Source organism: Thamnophis sirtalis, unplaced genomic scaffold (assembly GCF_051295495.1).
Source record: "Thamnophis sirtalis isolate CommonGarterSnake01/CBP01778 unplaced genomic scaffold, rThaSir2_p1.2 scaffold_7, whole genome shotgun sequence".
Taxonomy (NCBI): Eukaryota; Metazoa; Chordata; class Lepidosauria; order Squamata; family Natricidae; genus Thamnophis; species Thamnophis sirtalis.
In genome coordinates, this window is record NW_028261387.1 from 27,686,008 (window position 1) to 27,708,236 (window position 22,229).

General features: G+C 39.5%; 1 protein-coding gene and 1 non-coding gene across 5 annotated transcripts in view; one reads left to right on the forward strand and one right to left on the reverse strand.

Annotated features, from left to right (window-relative positions):
- Positions 1 to 22,229, reverse strand: part of FGGY (FGGY carbohydrate kinase domain containing) — a 178,245-nt gene that overhangs the window by 65,381 nt on the left and 90,635 nt on the right. For all 4 annotated transcript variants that reach the window (XM_087719589.1, XM_087719588.1, XM_087719587.1 and 1 more), the window contains 2 exons: positions 11,772 to 11,879; positions 10,289 to 10,350 (listed from right to left, as the gene is read on the reverse strand). In XM_087719589.1, the coding sequence (XP_087575715.1) occupies positions 10,289 to 10,350; positions 11,772 to 11,879 (170 nt within the window). The remainder of the gene's footprint in view (positions 1 to 10,288; positions 10,351 to 11,771; positions 11,880 to 22,229) is intronic.
- LOC148044579 (U6 spliceosomal RNA) lies at positions 7,277 to 7,383 on the forward strand. Its single transcript, XR_015697444.1, has one exon. It is a non-coding gene; the product is annotated as a U6 spliceosomal RNA (small nuclear RNA).

Genomic DNA, 22,229 nt, shown 5'->3' on the forward strand with positions numbered 1-22,229 from the left:
TTTCTAACATATCAAGAAGTAGGTTGTGGTCTTTTTTGAATGCCTTGCTAAAGTTTAAGTATATTATGTACACAGCATTTTGCTGGTCTACTTATTTAGTCACTTTGTGAAAAAATGAAATAAGATTGGTTTGGCATAATCTGTTTTTAACAAACCCATGCTGGCTTTTATTTCTAGATGTTCGCAGATCTGTTTTTTGATGAATTTTCCCACTATTTTCCCAGGTATTAATGTTAGGCTGATTGGTCTGTAGTTTCCTAGCTCTGGTTTTTCTCCTAGGTGCTGCTTGGAGTGTCCAAGCATGTGTTAACTTCAGCTTGCTGCCCAAGGACTGAGTTCAAAGATTGTGTAGCCATGCCTCTTGCTCCCCTCAGAGGCTCAGTTTTAAAAAACTCAGTCGCCCTAAAAGGACGCAGTTGGGGAGCTCCAGTTCTTGAACAGCAAGTTGGACTCTCCAAACAGCTTAGTGTAGCCTCTTTTCTTATTTTTGTGTTTAGAGTGTAGATTAGGAAACATTAGGTTTTCTTATTTTCTCCTTTCAATTGAAAACTTCCTTCCTATAGTCTTCTGAAGCACGGAATAGGCAGCTTGAAGCGCGGCTGCCTTCCGCGACCACCGCAGTTGAGGCACCACCGGGAGGTTCATCAGCTGCCGCTAGAGAGCTCTGGGAGCAGGTAGGTAGGTTAGGGATCCCCCAAAAGCTGTCGGAGGGCTGTTTTTAGCCCCGGAGGCTCTACTGAGCCCTCCAGATTGCCGACAGCTCCCCAGTGCACTCCAAAGCTTGCAGCGGTCATTTTGAAGGAAAAAAAGTGGCACGATTTATTTTTCAAGCTGTTTGAATTGCTGCAGCCTGGTTCCACAGCAGATAGCAGCTGGGAGGGCTTCTTAATATTGGGATTTCGCTCTGGGGCTCCAGGCAGGTCCCCCCTCCCCAGGAAGCCTATTAAGAGCGACTGCAGGGAGTTTGGCTTTTCTCTGGCCATTCCCTGCCTTATTCCAGCGCAGATCTGCAGCGCTTTGGGACTTCCAATTTTGGCACCCAAAAAATTGCTCGCTGTTATTGATCCCTGCCGAGCCCCATTTCCTCAGGATTTGGACTGAATTAAAGGGCCTATTATCCAAAGCTGTATCACATACAGGGAGAAATTACAACCAAGATGTGATAGGGCTGGAAGTCTACCATGGCCAGCAAGTGTGGCTGAAGTCAGGGATCAAACTGAGTCTACCTCTAACAAGCGCAGCAGGCCCAACCCTGCTGCTAAAGGGGACAGTGCAGGATGCTCTGCAAAGGGGAACAGCCCAAAGCCAGGAAGGTCTCAAAGGCTGCAGAAAGGTTGGCTGAGAGGAGACAGAAGGTCCTGGAGAGACAGTTTCAAAAGGCAGTTAGTGCCCAGGCGCAAACTGTTCAAGTCAGGGAACCACCACCAACTCAGGTTCCTGCAGATATCGCCATAGTGGATATTCCACGGGAGGGCTCTCCATCTCTGGTGGACGAAGGGGACTTTAGTTTTTCGCCCAACCCTTCCAGGGGATCCCTCAGGTCTCCTGATTCCTCCCTAGAAGAGGTGGACAGGGAGGAGGCCTGCTCTCTAATGGGGGAGGAGTCTCCCACTTCTGGCCCTATTTCTGGGACCACTCCTGAGTTATCCCAAGCGATTCAGGAGGTGGTTGCATGGGCGATATCACAGGGGATTGCAGATGACATCCAACAGCTGGGTCTCACCTTGCCCCTCCAGAACAAGGCTAAAGCTAGGGTTCAGGCCACAGGAACTCACGCTCAATCCACCGGAGCCTCCTGTCCTGCTTCCTCTGCTGTCAGCAAGATGTCTGAAGATGAGGAGGGTGGAAGGACACCCCTGATCTGTCGGAGGACGAGAATCCAGTCCCCGACGCCCCTGCTTTCTCTGGCTTATTCAAGCCTTCAATGTTTAAGGCCATTCTGCCCAAGGCTAGGGCTTCGTCCATTCAAATGGGACTCCCCTCTCAATCCGACAAGACTGTCACTGAACAGGGTATCAAGGAAACGGTCGGATCAGGGGATCCAGGCGCAGGTCTCTTTAAGGAGACCATCCCCCACAGGAGCTGGTTCTGGCACCACAGCTGTTCCTGGATGTTATCCAGAGACAATGGGCCCAGCCTGGGTCGATGGCTAATCCCAGTGGGGTGGATAAAAAGCTCTACTCTATGGAGAGTGGCATGGAGGATCTCCTGAAGCTTCCTCAAGTAGATGACCCCATAGTAGCGCTAACCTCCAACTCGGTCCTTCCAGCCGACCTATTGGAGGGACTCAAAGCGGAAGACAAGAGGCAGAGAAGGCCTGACATAAGACTCACATGGCCACTGTGTGGGCCTTGAAGGCCTCCTCCTCTTTCTACTTCAGCAGGGCAGCCCTATTTTGGCTCCACAAGCTACTAGCCAACTTCCCTGCCGGAGACACTACATCACGCCACCAAATTTTCCTCTAGGGCTATGGCATCTAATGTGACCACATGCCGTCTACTGTGGCTTCGCCACTGGCAGGCAGAATGGAAGTTGGCCTCAGCCCCTTTCAAGGGTGGTAAGATTTTGGTGAGGCCTTGGACAAACGCAAAATCTTACCAGCAGTTACCGCAAGGGTCATTCCTTTTTTCGTAGACAGCCCTTTTGGAACACTGACTGCCCCTCCACATCTGGGGGATTTACCAGATTCTATCCCCAAACGCAGGACCGCTCTCAAGATAGGACATCCTTCAGGGACAAAACCAGGCAACAGGGTAACCGCAGACCCTTTCGAGGAGGGTTCTCCAACCACTCCTTTCGCAGAACCAAGTAACCGTCACCGGTCACCTCCCATTGAGAGTCGGCTACAGCTCTCCGCCGCCCAGTGAGAGGAGATAACGATGGACGCTTGGGTACTGAACACGATCCGTCATGGCCTTACCTTAGACTTGCTTTCCTCCGCGGACCTTCATCTGCTGCCCCCTCCCACAAGCTACAATTGATGCAGGCAGAGATCCGACATCTACTGGACATAGCGGCCATAAAGCAGATGCCCCGGGGTCAGGAGGGCAGAGGACTTTACTTGATCCTCTTTTTATTTCCCAAAGCCTCGGGAGGGGTGAGAGCCATACTGAACATCAAGAAACTCAACATCCATAGAGTGTACAAGCGCTTCAAGATGCAATCACTCCAGACCATCTTGGGTTGCATCAGGCAGGGCGACTTCCTGACATCAATCGACCTGAAGGAGGCATACCTGCACGTTCCCATTCATCCAGCGCATCGCAAGTTTCTGAGGTTTCAGTTTGCAAACCAGCATTATCAAGACAAGGCTCTTCCCTTCGGCCTATCATCGGCCCCCAGGACGTTCACCAAACTTCCGGCTGCTGTCGCCACACATCTCAGATCTTATCCAGTAAGACTCGTTTGTTATCTGGACAACATCCTGTTGATGTCATTGTCCAGGGAGCAGGCATGTCGAGATCTCAACGTCACCATCCACGCACTACAGCAACACGGTTTCTCCATCAATCTGGAGAAGAGCCACTTGGAGCCTACTTCCAGGATTCAACACCTGGGCACTGTGATCGACTCCAGAACTTCCAGGGTGTTCCTCACACAGGAGCGGAGGGACAGCATCACATCCCTTGTGCATCAGATCAGGAGATCCAGGTCAGCACTTCTAGTGACTCTATCCCAGTTACTGGGGAAGCTGATCTCGTGCATCGCTGTAGTTCCTTAGGCACGGCTGCATGCACAGGATCTTCAGTGGTTCCTTCTTCCCATTCAGCGGCGCTAGGTCAGCAACTCCAAGAGAGTGGTCAGCATTCCCCCAAAGGTGCTCCGGTCGTTCGGGTGGTGGCAATCTTTGGCGCTGACGAGAGGGTCCCTCTTCAAAAAACCAGAGCACCTGGTCATAACAACAGACGCCAGCTTGTATGGCTGGGGCGCCCACCTACAGACACAGGGCAGATGGTTGCAGACAGAGCTCGCGCACAACATAAACTGGCTGGAGCTCAGAGCCGCCAGACTAGCCCTGCACCACTTCCGTTGGTTCGAGGGTTCCCATGTCCTCATACTGACGGACAACATCACCACCAAGGCCTACATCAATCACCAGGGCAGAACTCGATCAACGGTCCTGATGTTGGAGGCAGAGGCTATAGGACAATGGGCGGAGCATCACCTCAAGTCCTTGAGAGCAGACCACATCTCGGGGCAGGACAACATGACAACAGACTGGCTGAGCAGAACGACCATCAGCAACTCGGAATGGCAACTTCATCCATCTCTGTTCTACCAGCTGACCCAGAGATTCAGTCTTCCGACAATTGACCTGTTTGCCAGTCCTGAGAACATTCACCTCCCTCGGTTCTTTTCAAGATTCTAATGCTCCGGTGCGGAAGGGACGGATGCTCTTCGATGCCGCTGGCCTCCCGGACTGTTATATGTGTTCCCGCCCCTCCCACTGATACCTCAGGTGATCAGGAAGATCTTACTGGAGGATGCCGAAGTACTGCTAGTCACCCCACACTGGCCAAGGAGGTCCTGGTTCACCGACCTTGTCAGCCTGTCAGTGACCAAGCACTGGCGCATACCTCAGGAGCAGGTCTCCCTCAGCCAAGGGGCCATACCTCACCCGGACCCTCAATGGCTTCAGGGACCTCCTGAGACAAGACAGCTTTTCTGACAAGATCATTCAAAGCGTCCAGGTTTCCAGGCGACCTTCCACTGTGCAGCTCTATGGGCTATCTTCTCCTCTTGGTGTCAGTCCCATCACATCGATGCCACAGCAGCGATGATCCCACAAATGCTAGACTTCCTACAGAGGGGTTGGACAAGGGCCTTGCCCCCAACACCCTTCGGAGACAGATGATCCAGACCTGTTCCTCTTCGTATCACAGCACACTCCACAAGGAGCGCCACAACTACGGCCACTTGGGCTACTCAAGTGGCTATTGAAGAGATCTGCAGGGTGGCTACTTGGTCCTCGTCGTCACCGTTCATTTGGAATTACAGACTGGACTCCTTTGCCTCTGCAGAAGCTTCATTTGGAAGGAGAGTCTTACAGCGGGTCCTTGCAGCTCCTGCTAACCAGGACATTCCTTCTTCCCACCCTGGGACTACATAGCTTGGGTATGTCCCATGCTTGGACACTCCAAGCAGCACCTAGGAGACTGACCATTGGCTTACCTGAATGGTCATTCTCTAGGCGCTGCAGGAGTGTCCAACCCCGCCCCGGAGTTTTCTGAGGGTGCGTGACCTATCACCTCTATGGCATAGACTTTTCTCCATACAGCATCCTTCTGGGTCTCATACCTTCGTTTTTTAAACTGAGCCTCTGAAAGGAGCAGAGGGCATGGCTACACAATCTTTGAACTCAGTCCTTGGGCAGCAAGCTGAAGTTAACCCATGCTTGGACACTCCTGCAGCACCTAGAGAATGACCATTCAGGTAAGCCAACAGTCATTTCCCCTTTTTTTGAAGATAGGAAGCGCTTTCTTTCATAAAGAAAGAAGTGTACTTTGCAACATCACACAAGAACAAGTCACTTTATATGTGAAATCACATCTAAATACATGTGATTTATATACACAACTTTAACAGAGAGATTAAATGGTGAAATATTCATGCGAGTCAGGATATTTAGCAGGCACAATGCAAATTCCACAGCCTCATCTACTGTAGGCTTGGAGACTATCCAGATAATGTGCATTGGGTTTAATTTCATTAATTTCAAGTAGAACTTAAGTGTGCTTAACTTTCTCCAGTATGCACTCAGAGGCTGAAAGCCAAAGAAAGCAAAACATGCCAAATCTCACTGAAATCAACTGGAACAGCCATCTAGCTTGTAATGCCTGCACTGACATGCCAATGGAACTTGCTCTTGCCACTTTATACATGTCTAAAAACCTTTTGAGCAGCTTTCTAATTTTTATGATTGGTTTTACCTTCTATATCAAAGTATTGAAGGCTTTCCATCTGCAGAGAGATTAGCCAAAATAGCATCTCCATCTAATTATAACTGATTAATCAATCTCTCAGTTCTGGAGGTCTAAATAGTGATATTCATTTAGCCCCAGCAAGTCTATTCAGCCATGCACTAACGAGTTCCCTGTGGGAATTTGGCATGTGTTTACTACTCTGACTTCTGACCTGCTTGCAGCTGTATATTTATATTCTACATTTAAGCATTCAGCTGCACGTTGTTTCAATTAGATATTACCATGTGTTTGCTATTGGATGGTATCATTCAAAATAAAGTACACTTGGAACACATTAAAATAGCTAATTTACTTCATTATTCATATACTTTAAAGTTTTTTTAAAAAAATTATTGTATAATATTAATGTGATGTCTTGTATATGGGGGGAGGGAGAGTCACCGTTTGAAAGTTGTTAACATACTTTCATAGAATTATTTCATTTTCATTTTTGCTGTGTTGCCCAACATAATTGTTCAATGAAAGAGGACAAGAAGAAAGATAATGAAAAGCAGGCTGTAGTGACGTAGCACAAGATTTTAAACAGAGAACATGGGGCAATTCAAATATATTTCACAAGAAGTTATGTCATACAGTTGTAATAGTTCACAAATTCATCTAGAATACACATTAATTAAGTATTCCAAAAATAAACTTTTTCTGGATGAAGGTATTTATTTATTTCAGCCTTTATTATTTTTAGAAACAACTCAAGGCAAGAGCAAACATATCCAACACCTATCTGCCCTATTTTTTCTCCAATAACAACCCTGAGTGGGTTGAGCTGAGAGAGGGACTGGCACCTATCCTCCGCGAGCTGCACTGGTTGCCTATTGGACTCCGGATGCACTTCAAGGTGCTAGTTGTTACTTTTAAAGCCCTGCATGGTATCGGACCTGGGTACTTGAGAGATCGCCTCCTGCCAATTACCTCCCTGCGACCAATTAGATCCCACAGATTAGGCCTCCTCCGGGTTCCATCAGCTAGCCAGTGTCGACTGTCGAACACCTGGGGGAGGGCCTTCTCTGTGGCTGCTCAAGCCCTCTGGAACGATCCCCTCATGGAGATTCGGACCCTTACCACCTTCAGGCTTTCCGCAAAGCCGTCAAGACCTGGCTGTTCCGGCAGGCCTGGGGCTGATGAGTTCCCAACCCCACTCGAATTGTTGTGGCTGTTGTGGTGTTTTAATCTGTTTTTGTATTTTGCTTTTTGTCTTGTTTGTCTTTTTTGTACTACCCCTATCCCCTTTAGTTTGTTAGCCGCCCTGAGTCCCCTTGGGAATAGGGTGGCATACAAGTCTAATAAACTAACTAGTGCTCGCTTCGGCAGCACATATACTAAAATTGGAATGATACAGAGAAGATTAGCATGGCCCCTGCGCAAGGATGACACGCAAATTCGTAAAGCGTTCCATATTTTTTTTTAAAAAAAAAAATCTAATAAACTAACTAACTAACTAACTAACTTACCCAGCTAGCTTCATGGCTAAGGTGGGACTTAAACTCACAGTCTTTTGCTTTCTAGCCTAGTGCCTTCATCAGTATACTGAACTGGATCTTTAGTCAGTTGTTTGAACTTGAGTGAGATTATAAAATGGTTCTGGAAATGTTTTTCAGGTCAAAACAATCCTATGCATTAGCTGAGGCAAATACATCTTTGTGAGGGAGATGGGTGATTTCTAAATTGGATAAATAAATAATTTTTAATGAATTAAACTGAATATAAAGCTATAAACCATGATTAAATGTTCTGTAACATCAATTGGCAAAGCAATACACCCATAGAAATATATAATAATATTTTTAAAGACTTCTATATTACTGGTCTTCAAAAGATATATTAAAGAAAATTAGCAAAAAAATGTAAATTCTTTGGGGGACATGTGCTCAAACAATGAAATCTCATTTGCTGCAAATAAGTGCACAATTTGCAAATAATTGTTTGTGTAAGACTGCTTTTATTTGATCAGTTATTGTGCTAATGTAGCTATTAATTATTTAAATTGCATTAATTTTAAATGTTTTTTTACTTCATTTGTACAATTTTGGCCATTGGGAAAAAAAATAGGGAAAAAAAACTATAGGACAAAAGGGAACGTAGAGAGAAGAATACAAGAATGGTTTCCAATTATGATTATATGGGGGGGGGAGAAACATCTATTATGGTAAATGAAAACAGAAGATATGGTATGACCCTCTGAAATGATTATTTGTGTGTGTGTGTCTCTTTTCTATTTAATATTACGAAAATAAAGAAACAAGGATGGTGTGTGGCCATAAGAATTGGTTGCCCTTATAGCTCAGGGGTGTCAAACTCACTACGTGCGGGCCAGAAGCGTCAAGTGCTGGCCCCATCCCAGCAGTGTAGCGAAGGGGGGGAAAGTTCCAATAGGTCATATGACGAGGCCCTGACGATGCAAGTTTGACAACCCTGATATAGCTTGTCTCAACAAAGTTCTTATTCTCATCTTCTTTTATTCCAGTACTATTTTATCTGGGGATTGCCTGGATTTCAGGTGCTTTATTCAAATCTCTTGTATTTATCTATATGATTCTCTCTATTTAACCCAATTACTTGATGTTCAGAATATATAAACAAATGTCTGTGATATTTATATCCCTCCAGTGATTTTACAAAGACTCCAAGCATTTACAACAAAATAAACATAAAATCCTTAAAGGGGTAAAATCAATGAAACATCACCTCACTATCATCTTTATTAAGTGGCCAACCACATTGTCTTCTTCCCAGGTCTGAGAGAATGTAACTGGTTCAAAGTCACCCAGCTGCCTTTGCGCCTAAGGTGGGACTAGAACTCAGAGTTTCCCACTTTTTAGCTTGGGGCCTTAACCACTATACCAAATTGGTTCTCATAGTGTATAGTATAAAATTAGTGTCCTTATGTAACGTAACATTGTGAAAATCTTTTAACCAGAACTCATCTCTGTCCAGCTTTTAAAAATCACATTTTAATTAAGAATAAACTGAATTTTCTGGTATTATAGGGGAGGATCAATTTATTTTCAGTGTTAGAAGAGAGATCCTGACGTCAAAACTGAAAATTGAAGAGATAATAATCTTCAAACCTAAATATTCTCTCTAACTCATATTTTTAAAAGTCCCCTACTCTGTTACATTAAATTCCCCTCCCTAAAAACCTGCATAATGGTTAACATGCCGGTATGAGGTAATATTTCTTTTCCTTCCTTATTTCCACTTGGTCTTCTCTCTAGAGCAGTAGCCTTTGCACTTGAGTGGAAATAATTTTATTTGGAGCACATATTTAACTGAACTGATCTAATTCATATTTCCCAAACTGCTACATAGATTGGACTTTTAAAAAATATTTCAAGTTTTCAATTCAAAACTTAAATACATATCCTGAATGCATATAAGCACACCGCACATATCTGCTAGTTGAGGGGATACACGGAACAAATTATTTGTTACACAATAGGAAAGTGTATATGTTTGATTAGTCTATAATTAGTCTATAAAAAAATTGAAATTGTTAAGTTAGAAATGAGCTATCATTTCCTAAGTAAAAAAAGTTATTGTGAGAGACTGAAGAATCATTGGTGAGTGGGTTAAAAATAGGAGATCTGTATGGAATGGTTCAAACATATGCCAAATGCTTTTGTATGATTATTAAGGGACTTTCACTGAGTTCTTCCCCTTATGTAAAAGCTAAAAACTTTCTTTTCTGTGAAATAAACAATATTAATATCAGAGTTTATCCCTTCTGATTAGTGCTGAGCACCATTTAGTGGCAAAGAATCAAAGATTCTATTTAATTGTTTGAGAAGGAGGGACTAGGTGACATCACTCATATGAATTTTTAAGTCTCAAACAATTAACTTACCATTATTTATATTATTATAAGAGTTTTGTAACTGTTTCATTGTAAAGTTAATCTTACCAAGAATGGTACCATTATTAAAAGATGAGATTTTGGAAGGAATTTCGCAAAGATAAATGTGTATCTAAGCACTGAAATTAAGCGTGTGAAAACTAGGCTGAACTGTTGTCCAGGCAGTCACAAAAAATATTTTACAATCCTACCATGACTAGAAAAAAATCAACTTCTGTTGATAAAAGTATCTTAGAAATAAACATGTGACTCATTCCTCAGGTGTATTAAAAATGTATGCTACAATAAGGAGGATAAAGAAGTTTGGACAGACATGTAAATATGAGACACAGCTCAACCCACAATCCCAAATGAAGTTGGAAGACTCTGGCTAACTGGTTTTTCTGTATAACAGCCAAAAAGAAATTTCTAAATGGAATAATAAATGAAGAAGAAATAAGGTTTATGACCTGACCTGGCTTCAGATTTTGTTTGTAGTTCTGGGAAAGCAGCATGTCCTTGGACAATATGCTCTATCTTAAGAAAAGAAAATGAAAAAAAATATTGATTTTTGATTGAAGACAGTTTTATATTTTTTGAAATATGATTACCTGGGTGACAGATTTGTTTCAGCAACTATGCACTCTGCCAATAGGCAAAAAAACAAACCCTGAATTGTAACTTGTCATTTTATTAATAAAGTAAGGCCTTACTACAATTAACCCTTACACTGACTTTTCATGCAGTCATTTTCTCTCAGTCCAATCCACTAACAATTTGTTCTGAGGATAAACTGAAGGATGAATCCAAGATTTATTATTTTGGTATCTTACAATAGTTGTTTCACAGAGTTTAAATGGGAACTTCAGGAGGCATACCCCTACATTCTCTAGGCCCGTGATGGCGAATCTATGGCACATGTGCCACAGGTGGTACGCGGAGCCATTTCTTAGGGCATACAAGGCGCTGCCCTGTTAGCTCCAGCATGCATGTGTGCGCTTGCCAGCTGACTTTGGCCTTCTTTTTCGGCCGTTTTTCGCCTTCCAGAGGCTTTCCTGAAGCCTCTGGAAGGTGAAGAAGAACCCACCACGCAAACCGGAAATTTGGGAAATGACTTCCAGTTTGCGCATTGGGCCGTTTTTCCTGAAGGCTCCAGAGGGCGAAAAATGGCCCTACGGGCAACCTGGAAGCATTAGCACTTGAAACGAGTATCTCTGTGAATAAAGTTAAATCTAATTTCTTAAATCCCAAATCACCCAATATTAGTTCATAGGTAATATTATGATCCAATATTAGTTCTAGGTTTGATCCAGATCCAAACTTCAACTTTGCTAATGAATGTATTCATTTACTTGAAAAATGTAAATGCTTCTTTCAGCAGCACATGAAAGACAGCATACAAAAATAAGGTAATAAATATGTGTCTATATTAAGAAGATACAATAGGAGTGTAGTTTCTTTTTTATCTTTCTTTTGCAAATATAATTCAATCCAGAACTGAAATCTATTTCATGGCAACATGAATAAAGCAAATTTGCAGTACTTCCTATGGCACATGAGGGATAAATATAGGTATCACCCTCTCTCCCGTGACTTAGAGAAACTTACTATGGCTCTGCTGTAGATAGTAACATTATTTCAAAGTCTGAGCGGTCACATAAGTTTATAATTCTAACAATTATTATTCAATAATTCTAACCAATAATATAATTAATATAATATAATATAATATAATATAATATAATATAATATAATATAATATAATATAATATAATATAATATAATATAATATAATATAATATAATATAATATAATATAATATAATATAATATAATATAATATAATATAATATAATATAATATAATAATATACTGCATGTTTTCATTTAAGAAATGTGAAGATAATGATATAGCTTAAATATAACTAAAAAGGTAAATGGAAGTAAAAATTAGACCTACCAGTTTCCCTGTTACACTTTGGCCTCCTTCATTTAGCCACAGTCCTGGCACCATTGCTGAACAGTAGGGTCCCCAAACACCAGGGACAAATATAGGGGACTTACTAACCTGAAAAGAAAATTTAAATCTAGTTATGCTAGGTATGCAAAAGTTTAAGCATTACCAAGCTACAGGTTTATGGGTAGAAGCGTAGAAACGTATGTGAACCAGACAGACAATTTCTTGCCTCAAGCAAAGATGCCAAAGGGAAACTAGTGGCAAAGAATGAGAAGAAGATAGAAGCAAGACAGAAATTTAAGAAATTGCTCTAAAATGTACATAATTGTTCTTGAGACTGCAGTATCTTCTCAGTAACAATTGTCAGAGATTTGGGAGATTTCAGTGTTGATAGCAAATGCATGTATGGCAGCATCATGGCTATATTTACAAAATACACAGCTCAATTTGATCAACTGTTGAGATAATCAGGCAATTTAAAAATAAAGAAATTTATCTTTAAGAAGGTGAATTCCATGTACTCAATCATACTTGGCCACTACAGAATATTCCTATTCCTCTTCTTTCCTATTTAGGAAAAGAAAGCAAGGATTTCGGAGTTGTCTATCAACCATGATCATCAACCATCAAGGAGTATTATTCTAATTAAACTAAAAAAAATTAAAATAAAATCTACTGCATTTATATTTGAGATTATGATTACTTCTAAATTTGCACACATGTGTCTGGACCATCATTTGTACACTTTATGGAAATTTCTTACCTCATTTTCTCTCTGCCAATACAACAATAAAGTTTTCCCATTTTTCTCAAAGAACCTTGTTCTCCTGTGTGCCCCCCCTCTCTCTCTGTGATGTTCTGATACTACCCCAAGGATAAAGTACTAATGGGAACAAGAAGGTATAAACCAAATAAGCTATATTTCAATTTTTTACAGGTTACTTGAAGCCCAATTGTTAATGAGACAACTGCAAATCCTCTTTTACAATTATCCAAAAAAAATGAATAAATAAAAGCACATCATGATAACTGGCCACCTTATTTTAGAATTGTGCCAAAATTATTGGACACTTGCAGTTGTTTTTAATCTAGCTCTGGAAAAATATAATTTGCAACACTTCCAGAATACGTGACCTGAAGGTGGAGGAAAACATAAAATCCTTTCTACTCTCTAGAACTCAGAACATAAACACAAAAACTTCCAAAATGTATTTTTCTGAACAACTGCAGGAAGGTCTAAATATTTTATGACCTAACTCATTATTTGCCATATTCCATAAATGATTGGTTCATTGTTCCCAAAGCTACCTGAGTCTTTGCCAATCCTCAAAGGGAAAGTCAAATTAAAAGACTATAATTGGTTCTGCTGGGAAACCATCAGGTTTTGAATATCTGCAGCCCAGCTTGGTATTTTAAAGAATACCCACAATAATTTACCAGGGTATTTCTGTCATTAGCTGATCTTCACTTACCCACTCAGATGTTCGTATCATCTTACCCCTGAAATACCATTTGAATGCATTCCAAAAAACTATCAACAAATCTGCAGAGCAATTAAGATTTGCACATTAGTACATCTTGAGCATAGACAATGGGTGTGGAGCTTTTCCTCTGTACAAGGATTTTCTTTCCTTCTGCCAGAAACTCTACTGGGATCTTTTAAAAATCCTGGAATTTGGCAGAGGGCCACTTCTTCTTTCCAATAGATTTCTCCAGGGTTTTACATGCAAATATATTCTGCAGATTTACTATTCTCACAATTAGTAATGCCTTCCATAGAAGGGATGTCCAAACAGAAAGGGATGTGTTGTGGCCTGGCAGGAGCCGTTGGAGCTGCCACCAGACTCCGACAGCGAGGGGCCCTATGAGTCGGCCCTGGAGGATGTGGAGGACCCTGGACAGGGTTCCGACTCCGAGCAGGGCGCAGAGACTGGTTGGCCACCAGGTGGCGCCTGAGCCTTGGATCAGTGGGGAGGAGACAAGAGAGAGTGATCCAGAAACCAACAGTGAGTTGTTCCCGGATGCACGCTGTCGGAGGGCTACTCGGCATCAAGAACAACTACGTAATTACAGGAGGTAATTACGCTCAGCAGGTCATTAAGCACCTCTCCAGACTATAAAAGAGACTGCTTGTGCCACGCTTGTGCTTCTTGCAGAAGTCAACGCTTGGACTAAAGAGAAACGAACTTGGCAGGCTGGATTGCTGCCAGAGTTTGTTTGCATTGCTGCCAAGGTGTCGGACTTGCTGCCAAGGTCCTTATCTGTTTGTTTATTTGGCTTTCAGCCGCCGAGATTCTGGTCTTGTTATTAAAGGACATTCCATTTTATGCTTGTCTCAGCTTTCGTTACTGGGCGGAGGAGAGGGTCAGAACAGGGATGAATAGCTATTAAATATTAGGGCTGTGCATGTTTCAAATTTTACGAATATAAACGTAAAAACCAGCAATAAAAGATAGCATAGATTGAGCTACATGCAAACGCATGAAATCAGCACCTATGACAACTCTTTAAAGCAGAATCTTTTCCCAAAATTGTAAATCCAAATCTGCCAGGTGAATGAATGCTGAAATACTAAACCAGGCCATATCTAATTTACAACATGTACACTGAGGAACTGATGCACAATGGCATATTTTGTGGCCTGTTTGGGTGCATTTGAGCTCCTCTTTCCATTTTACTTTCAGTAATTCCATCTTTTGAAATACATTATTTTGAGTTAAATACTGAACCAGGTTGATTATTAATCCAAATTTAATTTTAAGAATCACACATGTAAATATTATAGCATTTTAAAATGTATGTGGCTGGCAGGATCTTGAAAGTGCTTTTGTTGAGTATGATACCTTTGTAAATTAATGTAGCAAAAAAAACCCAGTATTTGAACATATTTCCACATCCTTAAATGTTTTAAATGTATCTACATTGTATTTATATTCTAATTTTATTCAATATTTTGTCATCTCGTTCAATATGGCAAAGTCACTTTCAATGCAATTCATTTTTTTAAAAAACATACAATGAAATTGGTGGGAACCATGTGAAATTTCCTGACAGCCAAATACTTTTCTCAGGGACAGGCACAAAGCTCTATTTTATTTTACATATTTATAGCCTATCCACTATGCTGAAGACCTCACAATAAAATATATACCATAAAAAAGAAATGTGAAACAGTAAAACCAAGTCAATAAGCAATAACGTAACTAAAACATATTATTTAAAATAAACAATCATAAATACAACAACAAGAAGCATTATTAAACAAAAAGCATTGTATGGCTGTGATTAAGCTTTGAATGTGAGAATGAAGTTCTTCTTCTAGTATTGAAAGATAGATATCAGTACCATCCAGAAAAGACATCCCAAAGTGGGTGGCCACAATAGAGAACACGCCTCTGACATTAGTCACTTAAGACTTTTTTTCCCTGTAAATCTTAATATTTGAGTAAGTTTACACTGAGAAAGATTCATGCTCAAGTTTCATGGTTTTGAACAATAAAGGACTCTGCCATTCTGATATTTTTTAAGTATGATTGGTAGATAGTGCATAGGCAGGCAATGCGGTTCTTTTAGGACAGATATTATGTTAAATCTAAAAAGAGCTCTGGGTAATAACTTCACTGCTGAATTGTACAATGGATGAAATTTCTGAGTCATATTTAAAGGCATATTGCATTAATCCAATGCAGAACATCAGAGCATCAGTCAAACCAAGCCATTGCTGTTCAAGAAGGATCACAGCAAAGCATAACCAGAAACACACTGGCCAAATGAACTCCAGATTATTGATGTCACTTGGGTCTTGGTGATACAGAAGAAACCTGGAGTACATCTGTGCATCTGTTGCTTCAATTGGGAAGCAGTTTTATACAGACTCACTGCTAATGAATTCTGAGACCCAGAGAGTCAGGACATCATAGCAGATGGAATCAAAGTGGTCAAGACATCCAGAAAGGTTAACATAGAAGAACGCTCGATGTCTTTTCCTGAAAACAGGCCATTTGCTAGCATGGTCAAGAGTATTTGAATGATAAAACCAAGTCTGAAACTCAACTGGAATAGGGAGAGATGATCGGCATTTTCCAAGAATGTATAAAAAATAGAATGAGTCTATTACCCCTTTCTGCTAAATCTTAATAGCCAAATGGACAAGACGGAAACAGGCTGAACATATGCAAACTTTTGAAAACATCTTCAAGCCTGAGAAACTGAAACTGAACTTAAAAACATAAACCAGCCAATTCCCTGTATCTCCTCAAAAAAAGTTGTATCAAATTCTGCACTGATTCAACATGTTTTATCACCGACACCACGGCAATCTTCCAGCACTTGCCTCATATTTTCTTTTCGGTATTAGAAAATCCTATTCTGTCAAGCTTTAAGAAGCTCTTATATTTAAATTGCTGGTATTAGTTAACTGGTAATTAAACATAATTTTGGATTCTTAAAATATGTGAATTAAACATAGTTTTACTCTTCAGGCCTTCAAGTCAAAAATTGTTCTATTATTAAAAAGTAACAAAGGGACATTTAAAAACTGGACAGAAATATGATACATAATTGTTCTATTGACTGAATTTTCATCCTAAATAAGTAATCTCTCTGTGTTATTTACACTTCTCAGTTGTAAGCATTTTCTTTGTTGTACTTTCTTCACTGTTGTTTTTCTTTTGCCTGCAACATGTGCCTTCAATCAAGCTCTTTCTTCCACAGATATTCTTTACAAGTTATAATTTTAAGTTTTCTAGTGTTTTTTAAAAAAGATTTGAATTCTGACATTCATATTTTTCAGTTTTATCTCCCACAATTAGAATGTACTTGGGGGGAGGGGCTTATAATTTTAACAATTTGAAGCACCAAAGGAAAAGGAAACTCTTTCAAATGTATGATGAATTCTCACCCAACAAAAAAATTAACTGTAGTTTTTAAAATAAAGTCCCGCAAAGAGAGGCTTTCCTTCAAAGAAAAGTCATAACACTGATAACAACTGGAAGTGGAAGGGAGGGCTGGCAGCCACAAGTATTTCTAAAAACTCTTCAGATGTAAAAGGAAGGATAATGTGCTCGAAGGAAGACAGACATTCGTTTTTGATTTCAATCCCAACTACATATCAAATGCAAATTTGTTTGTAATGGAAGTACAAATATCTGCCGCATTTGAGCTGAGTAGTTTGAGCAACTTACAAGATAAAGTCTTCTTCAGGCCAAACTGAATTTCTGTAGCTTGGACCTGGATATGGACCTGGTTTAACACAATCATCTTGGGTTTCCTTTTTAACTTCCCAGTCTATCTGACAGCTCTGGAACGGCCAGTGGTCTCCCACTCTAAGCACTAGTGAGGTCCAATCCTGCCCAGCTTTTCAGGTAATAACTGTCATTTGCTATAAATCAGGTCAGTAAAAGCTAAAGAAATCAATTTCATTGACAATAATGTATGCTTATGTACCTAGAAGGTGTGTTTGAGAAACAGCACTGTACATTTTTTTAAAAAAAATTCTATTTTTTTTTTATGCAGGAGGGGGTGCACAGGTAAACCCACCAGTGGCTGGCCAGGTTAGGTGGTCTTAATAGAATGAACCTTATAAATTCATATTAGCTTGGCTTTTCATTCTAGTGCCCTGGGGTTCCAACTTTGACTTGTAGCTTGAGTGAACTTTCTCTCCAACTTCCTCATAAGTATTAAAAATAGTGTTGAACAGTGTGGCAAGACCCTGTAAAGGAGGGGCACAGGAAGCCAGGCGTGGGTGAGAGATAGAACAGAGGTGAAACAGCTAACATTCCAAATGAACTTCTCCTTTTCGAAATGTCATGCTTGTCTCGTGTATGGAAACGCCTTGAGAATGCACAGTGTGGAACACGGCATAAAAGTAGCATCCTGGGCAGAGCCCAGGCAGTTCAGATTTTGGTGTGTGAACACGCTGAACTCGATGCATCAAATAAACCTGTTTCTCTCACCTTCATGGTCTCAAGTCCTGGTCTTTCGTAAGTAGATTACAAACCTCAATCTGCTGCAACATTTTTATGCACTTATACACTGCCTCAAACTTGGGGGCAATTTGTCCATGCGGTACATGAGACCTATCATTTGCAATATTTAAGTTCTTTAATAGGGAGAGGTATTATAAATTTGAGAGTTCAGAGAATACAATGATAAAATAATAGATCAATACAAAATTTTGAAAAATATAAGATTTTTGTAAGGAAAATGTAGCAAGTATACAAAGAGTCTATTTCACATATGGCAGAAAAAACCACCTATTTGTTTCTATGTATTTCATCTTTACTATTGATACTATTATAATCTGTAATACTGATACTGTGTTAATGATCTTTTTGTATCTTATTTCAGTGTAGGGAACACGAGAGTACACAGAATAAATGCAAGAAAGTGGGTTCATTTCACTTGCAGGAGTTTTATTAGGATAATTGTATTATCTACTGTGTTTCCCCGAAAATACGACATGTCCCGATAATAAGGCCAGGCCTGATTTTTGGGGTGGGTGTAAATATACGCCCTCCCCCAAAAATAGCTATTTCATTTTGGGCTAATTAGGAATCGTGCAAATTGGATTAATATGGAACATATTTCTTGCCAAGGAAGGCCTTAAACATGGTTCTGTCAACTAGCTTCGGGATTCAAAGATTGAATGGATGCTAGAAGGCTATATGATGGAGGCACTCTTTGTATACTTTGTCACCATTTTGCCTTCTACCTTTTTAATATTTTAAGTTGTGGTTTTCTAATGGTTTTTATGTATCTTATTTTATTATATATACTTCCCAGAGTTACTACATGAGATGGCAGCTATACAAGTGTGATAAATAAATAGAGTATGTTTATAAATTTTATAAATCAAAGAAATAATAATGTTCACAAAGAATATAAGCAATTATTGAAGAGTGGCTTATTTCATGTTTTCTTTTACAATAAAATATATAATTGAACTGGTGTATGTAGGGGATGCATGCCTTTCAAAGGTATAAGATAAAAATCTAAAAACCTCTCCATCCCTTCTGACTATTATTTTGACCGGAATGACAGCATCCTCAAACATCTGAAGAAAAACAATGTAGTTTTTGTGGTTGTCTGTTCTTCATTTGTAATCCATTTTAAACCACTGAATTAACCAGGGACATATTTCTCTCTTGGTTTGGAATATTTCAACTGTTATGAAGGTTCAATGCTTATAGTAAGATTGAGAAAAGAAAAAAGAGCCATGTGGGAGGACTTAACCTCAATCTACTCCCTCCAAGATTTATACTAATATGTTAGATATGTAAACATTATAGAGCAATCAGAAACAAATGAAATGATGAATCTAGTTTAACCGTATTCAGCTGTGATGCATCTGCCAGAAGGCACAGTTTGTTATGAATAAATCATCTGGATGAGATACAGTCCTCAATTCAACCTTGGTGTGCCCAACCAAAATTCAGTGTCAACTCTTGAGGAGGAGTAAATTGCAAAAGTACTTGAAAACATTGAAAAATGTAAATTATTTCACCTTATAAAGGTATAATTGTATATTTTAAAAAATGACAGTACCAAGAAAGCACTTTCAAGCTGTATCAAGTGATCTTCCCTAGATTATCACAGCTTTATAAAATCAAACAAGTTTAAATTTAGACATATACAAGCAAGCATGGTCTTCTTTTTCTTTCTAAGAAACGCAAATCGTATTTGTGCACAGATAACAAATCACTTTCCAAATAAGATGAAAGCAGTGCTCTAGATTATAATCTATGAAAAACAGGATAGGCAGGAAGAAGAGGAGTTTCTGAGAAGAAAGGACTGTCTGAAAGTGGAAGAATATACAGAGAATAAAAGGCCAAACATAATTTCCCAAAAGCTTTTTGAAACAAACCATCCCTGCACTTATGAAAGTGTGCACCTCCCATTGAATTCTGATTTGTAGGTCTCTCATACTGTCAGTGGTGGATTAAGGCTCACTGGTGCCCTAAGCACTAACAAATCTTGGTGCCCCCCCCCCTCCTTTCTACATACTGTACGGATCTTCATTGGGTTTTTCTTTCTTTCTCAACTTTGTGGTGCCCTCTTGGCCCTGATGCCCTAAGCATGTCCTTAGTCTGCTTAATGGTTCATACACCACTGCATAATGCCATATTTGGGGGGGGGGGGCTTTCCAAATGATTCTTGCTATGTAAAGTTGTGTAGTTTAATATTATATGCAGTAATTATGTTATTGTATTGTTCCCAACATCAAATGGAATTGGCACTGAAGGATACAAAGGGGCATCTTCAGTTGACATGTTCATTGGAAACTATTTCATTAATGCTATCGGTATTTTAAAAAATCTGTATTTATACAAACAATTTATATTTGTTGAAAACTCCTAACTTGGCATTAAAAAAAGGAGTCCTTGCAGATTTTACTCTGCTAGTTGTTGCCAACTGTATGGGGTGGTGCTCATCTTTGTTTCAAGGCCAATGAGCCAGTGCTGTCGCAAGACATTTTTGTCTTGACATCACACAGCACTGTTAACCCCACTGAAGTGGTACCTATATAGCTACTCATATTTGCATGCCTTTGAACTGTTAGCAGGAGCTGGGGTGAGGATGGGGGCTCACCTCATCACATGCCGCTCAGGCCACCCAAACTTGTCATTAATAACACTAACCTAGTAGTTCACATCAACCTGTCTTTCATGATAGAAAACAGCATTATAATTATAAGGCAAAATATTGTACTGAATCTGAAAAAAAAAAAAAAAAAGCTTTTTTCCAGTGCAATCCATAACTGAACTGTTAACTTGAACTGAACTGATATGCAGTTATCCATAATAGTTTTCAATAGCAAACATTATTGTGTTTTCAATAGTTTTCAACAGCAAACACTACTAATAAAGTTATAAAAATCATTCTGGGATGAACTTTCAATGGGACATCATTATTACTAATGAAAATAGGTTCAAATATATTTAAATGTATCTTTGGAAGAATGAATAAAGTCTCTACTTACCATTCTTATTGCAATAATATATCAATAAAAGCACTTCATAAATATTATTTTGCTAGCATGTGAAACTAAGAATAGCGTATGATAGTTTGCATACTTTAGTTTGTTGCATCTCATTTTTGTCACTGGAATATAGACTGATCTTTTCCAATCTGTTGGCCATTGTGCCAGTCTTCAGATCTGCTGAAATAGCTTCCCTAGAGCCTTTATTAGTGCTTCTTATTTCCATTAAAAAGCATGTGCTGATTTGAAATGTTTTACCTGGTCACTAATTAATATAAATCCAAGAGAAAATGTACTTATGTATGCACATAAAAACAGAAGCAGCACCACAGAAATAATAATAAGCTGTCAAATATTTTACAAATTGTTTAAGGATTTGATACAAACCCTTTAAGAACCTTCTTCTGGTGTGAGCTATCACCTCCACATTGTAGATTTCCAGTTTTTACTTTTCTGTTTATACCTTTGAGTAATTGGACAAATATTCCAAACAACTATGCTAAAAGTGTTGTAAATTACACCTGGGTATTCTCTCTTTCCAAAATCATACCCATCAAGATTTTCATAAAACTTTAAATTCATACTTAATCAGGGCATAGATAGTCAAGATTCAGAATTACCCAGATAGGCTAAAATACTGTCAAAACCAATAAAATAACATTTAACAACTGCTTTTCATGATTTTGTGCCATTGGTATATTTGGTAAAACTTATTTACACATCTCTAGATGCAGACTTCACTTCTCCAAAACATAAAAAAAAATCCAGTGGTGGGCCTTATGGAAAGGCCTTGGAGATTTCACGCCAGGTGGATAGCCATTCATGAAATCCATTTAAAATGCTTGCTCAATTAAGTTGTGAGTATATCTAATAACAATACTGTCCAGTTCTTTTCCTGCTTTCTTAAGAGCAGGGTTATTACCATATATGAATTTATATCAAATGTTTCACAGAAGACAAGATCTGTAAATTTTCTTTAATGTTTTGGAGTTTGGCAATTTTGAATAACATTTTTGCTTTGTATTTTAAGGCCCGCAGTTCATTTTTTAAAAAATCATTTCAGTTAATGGCACTGTCTGGATACAGAATAACCTTTGCCCCTCTAATATTTACTATGTCGCCTGCAATGCAATAGAAGCAGAGAGCTTTGATAAATGAACACAAAGGGCTGTCTGGGTATGTTTCTACAGGCAGTCTTGTACTGTGCACTGAAATGGCTTTTTGTACTCCAAAGTAATGCACTATTTACAACAGACATTACTGTACATACAAGCGGCGTTATACTATTCAAAAATTCTACCATGCATATTAGTAACATTTTTGTAGTTGTTATATTAAGATATTTTAAAAACCAAGGTATTCCTTTGTAGAGTACAATTACTCTAGCAACCTAATGTGTTTATTGTTAATACCTTATCTTCATATATATTTTTGGTAAGATTTCAATTTCACTGCATGGGTGTAAAGAAAAGGCAGAAGTG